Source organism: Fistularia commersonii, chromosome 7 (assembly GCF_037954325.1).
Source record: "Fistularia commersonii isolate RoL2024-O1a breed Wild chromosome 7, RoL_Fcom_v1.0, whole genome shotgun sequence".
Classification (NCBI taxonomy): domain Eukaryota; kingdom Metazoa; phylum Chordata; class Actinopteri; order Syngnathiformes; family Fistulariidae; genus Fistularia; species Fistularia commersonii.
In genome coordinates this window covers 9,161,004-9,173,149 of record NC_141290.1, presented here as the reverse complement: position 1 = coordinate 9,173,149, position 12,146 = coordinate 9,161,004, and the positions used below count along the sequence as shown (strand labels likewise).

General features: G+C 49.6%; 1 protein-coding gene across 8 annotated transcripts in view; it reads left to right on the top strand.

Annotated features, from left to right (window-relative positions):
* The window catches only part of atp2b2 (ATPase plasma membrane Ca2+ transporting 2), a 39,324-nt gene that overhangs the window by 15,708 nt on the left and 11,470 nt on the right, over window positions 1–12,146 (top strand). For 4 of the 8 annotated variants that reach the window (XM_086149667.1, XM_086149663.1, XM_086149660.1 and 1 more), the window contains exons 4-11: window positions 576–833; window positions 1,232–1,357; window positions 3,640–3,765; window positions 4,961–5,053; window positions 6,576–6,617; window positions 7,761–7,925; window positions 8,327–8,541; window positions 8,634–8,876. In XM_086149667.1, the coding sequence (XP_086005793.1) occupies window positions 576–833; window positions 1,232–1,357; window positions 3,640–3,765; window positions 4,961–5,053; window positions 6,576–6,617; window positions 7,761–7,925; window positions 8,327–8,541; window positions 8,634–8,876 (1,268 nt within the window). The remainder of the gene's footprint in view (window positions 1–575; window positions 834–1,231; window positions 1,358–3,639; window positions 3,766–4,960; window positions 5,054–6,575; window positions 6,618–7,760; window positions 7,926–8,326; window positions 8,542–8,633; window positions 8,877–12,146) is intronic. The other 4 variants (XM_086149664.1, XM_086149662.1, XM_086149666.1 and 1 more) reach the window with 3 other exon arrangements.

Here is a 12,146-nt window from a genome sequence, read left to right as displayed (position 1 = left end):
GTGTGTATGTGCATGTGTTTCTGTTTTGTGTGTGTGCATGCATGACTGTGTGTGTGTGTTTGTTCGTGTGTGTATATATGTGCGTGTGTGTGTTTAACAGCATGAGTATTTTTCCTCAAACAAACTCAATGATCAAATTGTTCCAATTATTGATTGATCAGAACTTCAGAACTTAGCTCTTTTGTTCTCTTCCAACACATCTTCTCTTTTCTGCTGCTGGATTTTCCATCCATCCATCCCTCTCTCCATCCATCCATCCATCCATCCATCCATCCATCCATCCATCCATCCATCCATCCATCCATCCATCCATCCATCCCTCTCTCCATCCATCCATCCATCCATCCATCCATCCATCCATCCATCCATCCATCCATCCATCCATCCATCTTTCTGTCTCCCTCATGAGGAGGTTCACCATCCCTATTGAATCCCTTCCTCTGTGACCCTCATGCTAAGAATGGCTCCATCACAAAGTTCACATGATCTTCATGGTCTTCAGGTCCAGACAAGACCAGAGTCTAACCTACCGCGAGTGCGAGGAATCTAACCGGCGCCTCTTCTCCAAACTCTAGCCTGCGGCTCGACGGCTAGCGGCGTGGAGGATGAGGGCGAGGCGGAGGCCGGGTGGATCGAGGGCGCCGCCATCCTGCTGTCGGTGGTGTGCGTGGTGCTGGTGACGGCCTTCAACGACTGGTCCAAGGAGAAGCAGTTTCGCGGGCTGCAGAGCCGCATCGAGCAGGAGCAGAAGTTCCAGGTGGTCCGTGGCAGCCAGGTCATCCAGTTGCCCGTGGCCGACATCGTGGTGGGTGACATCGCCCAGATCAAATACGGTAGGCATCAAGAGGTCCGCCCGACACCTCCAACATGTATCCCGAATTCGAGGCAGTTTTGTCCGCAAATCGTGCACTCGGCCGAGGGTCGCCTTACGTCGCTTGCCCGCCAATGACCTCTGACCCCTGTTTCCTCCAAATCCGGAAGCGCAGCATGACACATGGAGCGTACTGTTGGCAGGATCTGGCTTGAAACAGAAAGTAATGGTGGTATGCCATCTGAGAACGTCTCAGATGTCTCCCAGCCAGTCACTGGCCTCGGAGTGGGCATAGTGGAGTGACTCGTGCATTCTCCAGGTCTACTCTCAGGAGATGTGGCCATGAATTTCTCTGAAACAGAGGAGGTGAAACTTGTCACCTCTAGAGGAGTAACTTGATTGTCCCATCCTTGGTTGCAGGTGATCTGCTCCCTGCCGACGGCGTGTTGATCCAGGGCAACGACCTGAAGATCGACGAGTCATCCCTGACCGGCGAGTCGGACCACGTGCGGAAGTCTGCGGACAAAGATCCCATGCTGCTCTCCGGTACGTTGGAAGGGTCAAAGACGCTTTCTTGTCTTGTTTGTCGGAAAAGACTCGTAGATCTGCAGTTCTTAACCCCTTAGCGATGAAATGCAACGTTAGCGCGTTACACCCCTGGCAGCCAACCATCGTCGGCCAAAGAGCTACACCGACAAAATGGGAGGAAAAGGAGAACCATCTGTATTGGTGTCTGTTCCTGCCCTCAGGTACTTTTGAAAACTCTGCTCATGGGTTCCCTTCAACAGCAATTAAAGTTCCATCGTGTTGCAAAAGTTAGGAAATAAGGTCTGAGAGGGCTCCTCTTCCCTTCCGATGTGGGCGGAAAAACCGGAAACCCAAGCTTCCTTCTTCACTTTCCGCCATCGAGAAGGATTTACAACCCCTGGAGATGGAAGGAGATGCTTTATCACGTCTGCATCCAGTCAGCCTCTGGATTTAAAACAAAAAAGCATGTCGTTTTTGGCAAAATCTTGAACATGAGCTCTTTGTCTACTGCTGGGGTTTATGGTGTACATAATCCAATGCATTTGTTTAAAGTCTTCTTCTTCTCCAGGGGTCTCCACGGGCAATCATCTGCCTCCATCTAACCCTCTCCTCTCACACTAACTTCCTGACTCTCCCCGGCTAGACCTCTAGCCTGGCAGCTCCATCCTCAGCATCCCTCTACACAGATCTTCACCATCCCTCCTCCATGTCCATGTCCAAACCATCTCGGTCTGACTTTATTTCCAGAACATCTACCATCTGCTGTCCCTGTGAAGTACTCTTTCCTGAGCCTCTCCATCTTTCCACTTCCAAAGAGGAACCTCCACATCTTCATCTCTGCTGCCTCCAGCTCTGCCTCATGTCTTCTCCTCAGTGTCTCCAAACCAGACAACATGGCCGCTCTCACTCCCGTCTTCCTTGATCCTCTCTTATCACCGCTGACACGTTCCTCCACTTCTTCTCCACGCTCTGGACTGTTGACCCCAAGTAGACCTAAAGTCCTTCACCTTCTTCATCTCCACTCCCTGTAGCATCACCTCCACTTGGGTTCCTCTCATTCTCTCACATGTACTCTGTCTTGTGGCAGCTGACCTTCATCTATCTGCACTCCAGGAGCATACCTCCACCTTACTAGATGTTGCTCCACCTGCTCCCTGTTCCCACTGCAGATCACACTGTCATCTGCAAAACATCATAGTCCAAAATGCATTTGTTGTTGGTACTTCCCTGCGCTCGGCTGCTTCTTTCCCTCTTGATCATTTTGTTTCTGGTAGCTTCTTCATCTGGACTCAAAGCTCCGGGACCTTTGTTGAAGATCAGCTCCCGTAACAGAAACATCTCAACGCGTTCCCCTGCAGATAATTAGCTGTGTCCCTTTTTTTTGATGCCTTCTCTAATTAGCCTCATGTTCACCCACATTTTCCCAAAGGTTAATAATGTTCTGTGTGTGTGTGTGTGTGTGTGTGTGTGCGTGTGTGTGTGTGTGTGTGTGTGTGTGTGTGTGTGTGTTTGTTAGCCACACATCCACTGAATAATGAAGCAGCCCTAATTCCACGCTTTTAATTTGTTTTTCCTTCCAAAAGCCACGTTTTCTTTTCCACAAGCATGTGAGGGTGAACTTCTTTTTCAGCTTGAGGAGCCATCGCGCCGATGCAGAGATGAAGGAACGTCGAGTTCTTCTCATGCCCTCAAGGACATGGAACCGGAGCAAAATTCCAGGCCGCTTTGAAGAAACAATCTAGAATTGTTCACTGTGAAAGCAATGCTAAGGTTGCTAACATGCCAACGCAAACCGTTACCCTTCTGATTTTACCATTGCATCTCCAAAATGATCCTCGCCCGTTGTCGAGCAGAAGAGGTCAGGTGGTTTAGCTCCCCCTTCGTGAGCAAGCTAGTTAGTGTAATTACGTTAGTTGCGTAATTCGATAATTACATTGTTATTACCTTGTTAGCAGCGCTGAAATCGTGCCTGCTAGCCAGTAAGCCCAAAGGGTTTTCTTCTGGAAGTTCTGACTTCGCCGGCTTCTGGCGCAAGAGACGGAGATGACCCCGAGGTCTGGAGTCGAAACGAGGAAATGAACACGAGGGGCTTGGACCTGAAGGTGGCAGATGGGTTTAAGGTGGTCAGGAATCCATAAGGCAAACCTTGATTGCCTCATCGGTATGCTTGATTGGACGTACGGTTACGTATGCAAGAGTTTGACAGATACCGGTGGACACACTGTCGGATCACCCCGAGTTGCCTTCAGACAAAGTGCAGGTGTAGCTTGTGCTAAATTGCCTGTTCCCACCCTATACAGGTACCCATGTGATGGAGGGGTCGGGGCGCATGGTGGTGACGGCGGTCGGGGTCAACTCCCAAACGGGGATCATCTTCACCCTCCTGGGCGCCGGCGTGGAGGAAGAGGAGAAGAAGGAGAAGAAAGGTAAGACCGTTACCCTGTCTCTGCGGTGGCTCTTCCCTGTCCCGGTCATTCTAAACGTTCAGACGTGGTCAGATTCTGTTAGCTTGGGATGGCGCGACATTAGCGCAGCTGCCAGCTGCTGCTAGCAGATCCTGTGGGCTCGGGTGCATTTTTGTCATTGCTCTCTTGTTGTTCCAAGGACGGGCAGTGGAGTCCGGAAGCCACAGCACAGGTAGGGCATCACCTGGGGAACGCCTCTTGACCTCCTCCTCTTCTTCTTCTTTTGTGCCTTTTTTCAAACCCACAAATCCCCAACTGACCTTTAGCCTCTCCTCCCTGTAGCTGACTCCTTCTCCAACGCCCCTGTCCTTTTATGTGGCGAGCATCCACGGTTCCTCCTTGACGGGGAGCCTCGCTCTAGAGCGGCGGCGAGGAAGCGTCCCGCTCTCGGCGCTGAGATAAAAACCCAGAAACCAAATTAATCTTCTTTCCTTTGTTGCTATTAACTCCCACTCATGAGCATCGGAAAGTGACCTTGGGCCTTCTTCTTCTCTTTCTCCTTTTCCTCCTTCTTCTTTCCGAACACGGACCAAAATGCAATTAACTTCGGCGTCCGTAGTTCGGAGCTGCCGCCGTCCGGCGCCGGTTGCCACGGCAACGCAGTTGCCGCTTTACATTCGCCTAAATTAATTTAATTAACCCAAAACTTCTTGCCTCTCCCCTCTTTTCATCAAACCCTCCTTTCAAATCACCACTTTCATCCTCTCATCTCTGGTTTGCCCCCCCTGACATCGCCCCCGTTGCTGTTTGTGTGTGTGTGTGTGTGTGTGTCGCGCCGGCGCCATGGCGCCGGGGGGCGCTTTCGGAGGTGAGCTAATTAAACGGTGCTCCTCTTTAAGCTAAATCCAACCGCCAGGAGTTAATCAAACGCTTATGACTGTGTAGTGACGGAGGTGTTTGCTGCTGCCGTGTCCCTGGTTGCTCTGGTTGGTGTTCAGATGTTTGGTGTACGTCCAGCGTTTGCACTCGTTCAACGTGTTCACGTGCACATCCACCCCCCCACCCAGAATGACGCTAGGTTTTAGCCTCAACCTGCAGATGCTAAATGTCCTTGACGCCTTATAACCATGTGTTTCTGTCCGTTGTTGTGTGTCTGTGTGTGTGTGTGTGTGTGTGTGTGTGTGTGTGTGTGTGTGCGCCCATTGTTACTGGCTAGACTGCTCGCACCCCCCCATCCACCCCATCGCCACTATAGCCACGGACGGGGCAACAAGCTTTAATGCCCCCGGCAGTGCCAACTTAATTAATGGTAGGTCCGAAACCACACCTTCTCTCTGTGTTGTGACTCTTCGTTCCTCCTCCTCTTCCTCCTCCTCCTCCTCCTCCTCCTGCCCCCCCACACACTTCATCCTCCCCCCTTTGCACTTGCCGGTGTGGATTTGGGGGGGAGGCGTACGACCCTACAGCTCCAGGCCTCATAGAGAAAGAGTATATGAATACATGCTGTATAAGGATGCTGTAATGTCAGTGTAATTACAGTGTAATTACAGTGTTATTACAGTGCAGTAGTGTGTAATATCAGCATAGAATCAGTGTAATAATGTGTATGTATAGGCTAAAGTGCAGTGTAATCAGTGTACTAACAATAAAGAAACTAACAGTGTAGTTGGAGTGCAGTAACAGTGCAATTAAATGGAGCAGTGTAGTAACAGTGTCGTAACAGTGTAAGAACGGTGTCTTTACGGTTTTCTGTGCAGTTAATTGAATTAGTGTAATAACAATGTAGTTACACTGTATTAACAGTGTAATTGTGTGATAACAGTGTAGTAGCAGTGTAATAACAGTATAATAATGTGTCTACAATTTTGAGTGCGGTAACAGTGTCATTAGTGTGATTACACTGTATTTACGGTGTAGTAATGGAGTGAATACAATGTAGTAACAGTGTAATTATGTGTAATAACAGTATAGTAGCAGTGTTATAACGGTGCAATATCGTGTCTACGGTTTTCAGTGTGGCAAAAGTGCAATTAGTGTAATAACAGTGTAACCATGCAATTTCAGATTAGTAACAATGTAATTTCAGTGCAATAATGGTGTAATAACAGTGTGATTAGGGTGTAATTCCGTGCATTCCTGGTTCTACTTGCAGCCTATCCAAGCGCCGTATCCGCTCCCCTGGAGCTGCTCAGGAGACGCCGTCGGCTCACTGCAATTTCACTGAAGTTGTGCTTCATTTACAACTAAATATTACAATAAAGGTTGTTCTTCATCATCAACTAGTTGTAGTGTTGTCACAGTGTAATAATGGTGTAATGACGGTGTGGTAGCAGTGTTATAACGTGTAATAACTGTGTAATGACAGTGCAGTCACAGTGTAATAACACCCACAAACACACAGATGTATTTATTCTGTGGCGTGTAAACGGTAAATGACCCCCCCCAGCCGCCCCCGCCTTACGTTTCCATTGTTCTTACGTAACCACGCCGTGTGGGAGGCGTCTCCTCCGGGCACCTCCGCCCCCCCCCCCCTCCGTCTCGTTGTGTGAGTGTGTGCAAGTGTGTGCGCGAGTATGTGAGTGTGTGATCCCGCACTTGCTCCCGTCCTCACCTTTGCACGCCGCCGCTCACAACCGATGACTTCCCATTAAGTCTGGTTTAATCAACGCCGCAACCCTAAATGTCCCCCCCCCCCCCCCCAAACCCCACCCTTGTTTGTTTCCCTTTCCCGTCCCTCGCCCTGTTTGCCGTCTCCGTGGCGACCGCTTGTTGACCGACCCGTCTGCCTTGGTTATTTCTGTTGTCACTGTCCTGTGTTGTCTCCATCGTAGGTAAAATGCAAGATGGCAATGTGGAGAGCAACCAGATTAAAGGTAACCCGACCCACGTCTACCTCCTCTTCCTCCTCTTCCTCCTCCTCCTCTTCCTCCTCCTCTTCCTCCTCCTCCTCCTTCCTTCCCTCCGTGGCGTGCAGCGTCAGCTCTGGGGTCAAACGCGGGTCGAGAATCCCTCATTACTTTCCAGCCACTTCCGTATCGCTCGCCGCCGCTCCAAGGATTAGACCGCACCGTGCAGGAGAGGCAATTAAGTTAAATGAGATTCGGTGGATCTGCAAGGATGGGTGGGTGGGGGGGTCACGCCTGTCACTGCCGCTCGTCTGGTCCTTGTGCCCCTCCCTCTCCGGTTGACCTTTTGTACCCCGACACACACACACACACACACACACACACACACACACAACTAATGTGTTAAAATCATGAGGATGAGCCTCACAGTCAAACGGGGTCCCAGGAAAACCAGGTGTGCTAGCATGGGGGGGGTTGGTCCCGTGAAGTCGGTTCACACACACACACACACACACACACACACACACACACACACACACGCATGCGTACACACACCCACACATCTGCATCAATTTGTTCTTTATTTATTTCACGCCTCGTTATGTAAGTCCGCTGTGTCGGGATGGAAGAGGAGCCGAGACGTCTGATTGGACGAGATCATGGGAAGGGGGAGGCAAAAGTGAGAGTGTGTGTGTGTGTGTGTGTGTGTGTGTGTGTGTGTGTGTGTGAGAGTGTGTGTGTTGCCCAGTCATCAAACTACTGTATACAATGAGGGAGGGGGCTTGAGAGGATGCAGGCTTATGAACTTTTCTATATCTATATATAGAATATGAGTAAAAGTTTTACTAGTCGTGTACATTGTGTACTTGTGTACGCACCCTCTGCTATCATGGTGTACTACACACACACACACACTCACAGACACACACACACACACTCACAGACACACCTCTTATCCTTCTCCACTTTTATTTTGTGCACCCTTAAACTGCGGAACAGGAAGTGAAAACGTCAACTTCCTGTTCCGTCACCTGACCTGACCACACCCTCAGGACCTCTGGACCTCCCCCTCCCCCTAAGACCTCCTCTTTTATCTTATCTTCTTTATCTTTCTGGTCAAACTCTCAAATTCTTCTCCGTCCTCTTCTTTTTCTTTTCCTTCGCCGTCAGCAGTGAAGAAACAGGACGGCGCCGCCGCCATGGAGATGCAGCCGCTGAAGAGCGCCGAGGGCGGGGAGGAGGAGAAGGAGAGGAAGAAGGTGTCCATCCCGAAGAAGGAGAAGTCCGTGCTGCAGGGAAAGCTCACCAAGCTGGCCGTCCAGATCGGCAAAGCGGGTAGGAGGAAGGGGGCGGGGCTTGGGAAGAGGGGGAGGAGCCTAATGGGGCACAACGCTTTCCAAAGTGCTCGCAAAATAAGCTAATCCACGTTCGTAAAAGCTGGTATTTCTAATCATGGAAGCCTTGGCTCCATGTGATGTGTTATTACACTGTAATTACACTGTTATTACAGTGTAATTACACTGCTATTACACTGTAACAGGGTCAAAAGACTTTATTACGCTGGTGCATGTCTTCCTAATGAAGTAATTACACGTGCTGAAAAAAGACGGCGCCACCAGGACAACCCGGTGAGACTGGTCTCAACCGGGCGGTCGGACAAATTCCATTGAAAGTCCACCACGACCTTGAAACCAAACGAATTATGTCTGAACCAACTTTCCGGTCGCCGTCACCAGGCCTGCTGATGTCGGCCATCACCGTCATCATCCTGGTCCTCTACTTCGCCATCGACAACTTCGTGGTACAGAAGCGTCCGTGGCTGCCGGAGTGCACGCCCATCTACATCCAGTACTTCGTCAAGTTCTTCATCATTGGCGTGACGGTGCTGGTGGTGGCGGTTCCCGAAGGGCTGCCGCTCGCCGTCACCATCTCCCTGGCCTACTCCGTTAAGGTAAGGCGCCGCCGCCGCCGCCGCCGCCACCGCGCACATTAGCTGATACAGTGGCTAGCCTGAAGTGCTTTGGCGCTCCTTCTTCTCCACAGAAAATGATGAAGGACAATAACCTGGTGCGTCACCTGGACGCGTGCGAAACCATGGGAAATGCCACCGCCATCTGCTCCGACAAGACGGGCACGCTCACCACCAACCGCATGACGGCCGTGCAGTGCTACGTCGGCGACGTGCACTACAAGGTCATCCCAGATCCCGGGGTCCTGCCGCCCAAATCCCTGGAACTTCTTGTCAACTCCATCTCCCTCAACAGTGCCTACACCACCAAGATACTGGTAGGTGTCTCCTAACTCTGGCACCAACATGGAGGTGTGTATGAGTGTGTGTGTGTGTGTGTGTGTGTGTGTGTGTGTGTGTGTGTGTGTGTGTGTGTGTGTGCGTGTGTTTGTGTTTGCACACAGTGCAGTAACAATGTAATTACAGTGTAATAGTAGTGGAATGAAAATTGTAGTAACTGCGTAATAACAGCATAATTACTATGTAATAATATTGCATTTACTGTGTTGTAACAGTGTAATAGCATTGTAGTGTCAGTGTAAAGCGTAGGTAGTGTATGTAATGTGTATTCAATTTTTAGTGCCGTAACCATTTAATTAGTGTAATCACACTGTATTTACATTGTAGTAACGATGTAAATACAATGTAGTAAAATTTAATTATGTGTAATAACGGTGTAATTTTGTGTCTGTGTCAGTTTTCAGTGTGGGAATAGTGTAATTAGAGAGTTGTAACGGAGATGTAAAAATGTAATTACATAGTAGTAATAGTGTAGTAAAGCGTAGTCATGTCGATAAGAGTAGTAACAGTGTGATAACAACGTAATTACAGTGTAGTAACAGTGTAGGTACTGCATAGAACAAGTGTAATAACGTGTAGTCAATGTTTAATTACATCATAGTAACAGTGTAGTAAGTGTAATAACAGTGTAGTAACAGTGTAATAACACTGTAGTTACAGTGTCGTAACAGCGTAATAATAGTGCGATAACAGTGTAACAACGTTGTAGTTACAGTGCAGCTTCAGTGTAACAGTGCTTGCAGTGCAGAACTTGCAGGTTTTCCTCTCCTCTTCTTCTCCGGTTATTGTAACATTAAATATAATGGATGCAATGTGTTTATTCCACAGTAATAGTCACACAGAATTTTTATCACTATGTAATAATCATGCATAATGTTTATTACACAGTAATAATCATTCAGAATGTTTATTACTATGTAATAATTACCACCTGGTGCATAGTTAGTGTAGCAGTCAGTTGCGCCCCCCCCCCCCCCCCCCCCCCCCCCAGCGACACTTTCTCCATGATCACACAAGAAGTGTCGGGGTGAAAATGGAGCCGAGAGCCACCGCGTTTTTATCAAAAAGCTTTGAAGACTCTTTATATATTCATCTATTTATTCAGCCAAATTCGGGAGGCTCAAATAAATTCGGGACGGGGCCTCGTTAGCTCCGTCTCCAAAGACTCCTGAGGACGAGCCGACTCCCGAAGCTCTGGTCGGCATCTTCACGGCACATGCACACGCACACGCACACACACACACACACACACATGCATATATGCATAAATCCATACATACATAACACAGCGAGCGTTAGTGGCATGGAAAACTGCCTCCTTCAGCTAGAGCTTGTTCTTTCATCATGTATGGGATATATTGACACAGTGTGTGTCTGTGTGTGTGTGTGTGTGTGTGTGTGTGTGTGTGTGTGTGTGTGTGTGTGTGTTGTGCGCTCGCCTGTACATTACACACACACACACACATCTGTCATATCTGGCACAGAAAAGCTGCCAGGTGCGCTCAGCTCGCAGGTGTATGTTCTCGCAGTGCCGCATTGAGTGTGTGTGTGTGTGTGTGTGTGTGTTGGCGCCCTGGGAGCTCCGTCTCATGTGGCTTTAACCACCTGCTCTAGTCATGACTGCAGGCACGGGGAGGGCGAGAAATCATTATGGTCGGTGTCACGAGAAGAAACTACAAATGTACTTCAGCAGTGTTTTTTAGAACTACAATCATGAGGTCCCATAGTATTAGTAGTAGTAGTAGTAGTAGTAGTAGTACCAGTATTGAGGAAATACCTAGCACAACCTTGTACCGTCATGAAGTATTTTCATGGAGTTGTCAGCCATCCTGGTTCTAGCAGAGAAAACCCGGCCTCTGAGCGTGAGGTCGGCCGGTATGAAACGGCGGCCATGTTTGTAGAGTCGGCTCTCCCGTCCTCCGACCGGACGTCTCGCTTACGTCAGAGAAGCCACGAGATCCTCCAACATCTCTCCGGTGGAAGAGAAGCATCCTCACGCGACGAGCCTCCTCGTCGTGGTGTGGAAGGCTTCACCCGTCCTCCAGCCCCCTTCAGGTTGTAGCCCGGTTGACCGAGCTGGATTATCATCTTCTGCTTCCGTGGAGGAACATGGCGGGAGGTGTGTGTGTCGGGGTGGAGGTAGAGGTGAAGAAAAGGGGAGATACGGAGAAGAGAAGAGGAAGGAGCAGGAGGTGTGGATTAAGAAGAGCCCCGGGTGAGGCAGGAAGTGGAGTTGCCAGCTCTTCCTGCGGCATATGCCCTCCGCCTGCAGGGGCGTCCGGGGACCAGCTGCTCGGACCGGACGTGCCAGAACCTCCCCGCCTGGAGACTCCGGTCCGGTTCGTCCTCGGAGGAACTTCTGAGAAGGTTCTCCCAGAGAACCCGCCGGGTTCTTCCCGATTTCTGTGCGAGGAGCTACCGGTCTTGATGTGCCTTTGCCTCTCGGTTGGATTCCCACTGGGGGCCTTTCTGTGTGGAGGCTCCAAATGTCTGAGTGGGGTTCCTCAAGGTTCTCCGGGTTCCTCCAACGTCCAAACACATGCAGGAGATTCGGTGGAGACCCTACATCGTCCAGATGTGTGGATGAGAGGTGAATTGTTGCAGGTCTCCATAGGGTGAAGGGATGTATGTCTCCACATTAGTTTGAATGAGAGGGTCGACAGTTGTATGTCTCTGTAGGGTGAGCGGTTGTATCGCTCTATATGATGTAGAATGAGAGGGTGAAGGGTCATATATCTCCATATATGACCCATATATGACCCATATATGACGAAGGATATCTCAGTTCAGCACAAGGTCTATTTTTTCCGTTCGTCCCACATTCTTGCGCTCCTGTTCGTCGGTCACATCGTCTACCCGGTTCAGTCACTGGCCATTAGGACGTAACATTCATTTGTTTATTGACCGCAAACCCCGGGGTACCAAGTATTTATCCTTCCCAAGAGGGATATTTGCCAGAGATGTCCGGTCACCAGGTCCCCTTCCCCGGCAGCTGCAACTAACAGGGCCGCGTGAATGAGTTAATCAATATTCTCTGGAAAATCCGAGCTGCCGGGGCGATTAATCGGATCCGTCAGGAGGAGATGGACAGCAGAACGGGTCTCCGCTAAGAAAATATCGAATTTGGACTGTATTTAAAACACACCCGAGTAGTGCTTATACTCACAGTATTTAACAAAAGCAGTATAGATATAATCGGTTGTTATTCCCGAGCAGGGAGATGGGCACTGCTAGTTAGCGCAGATGTT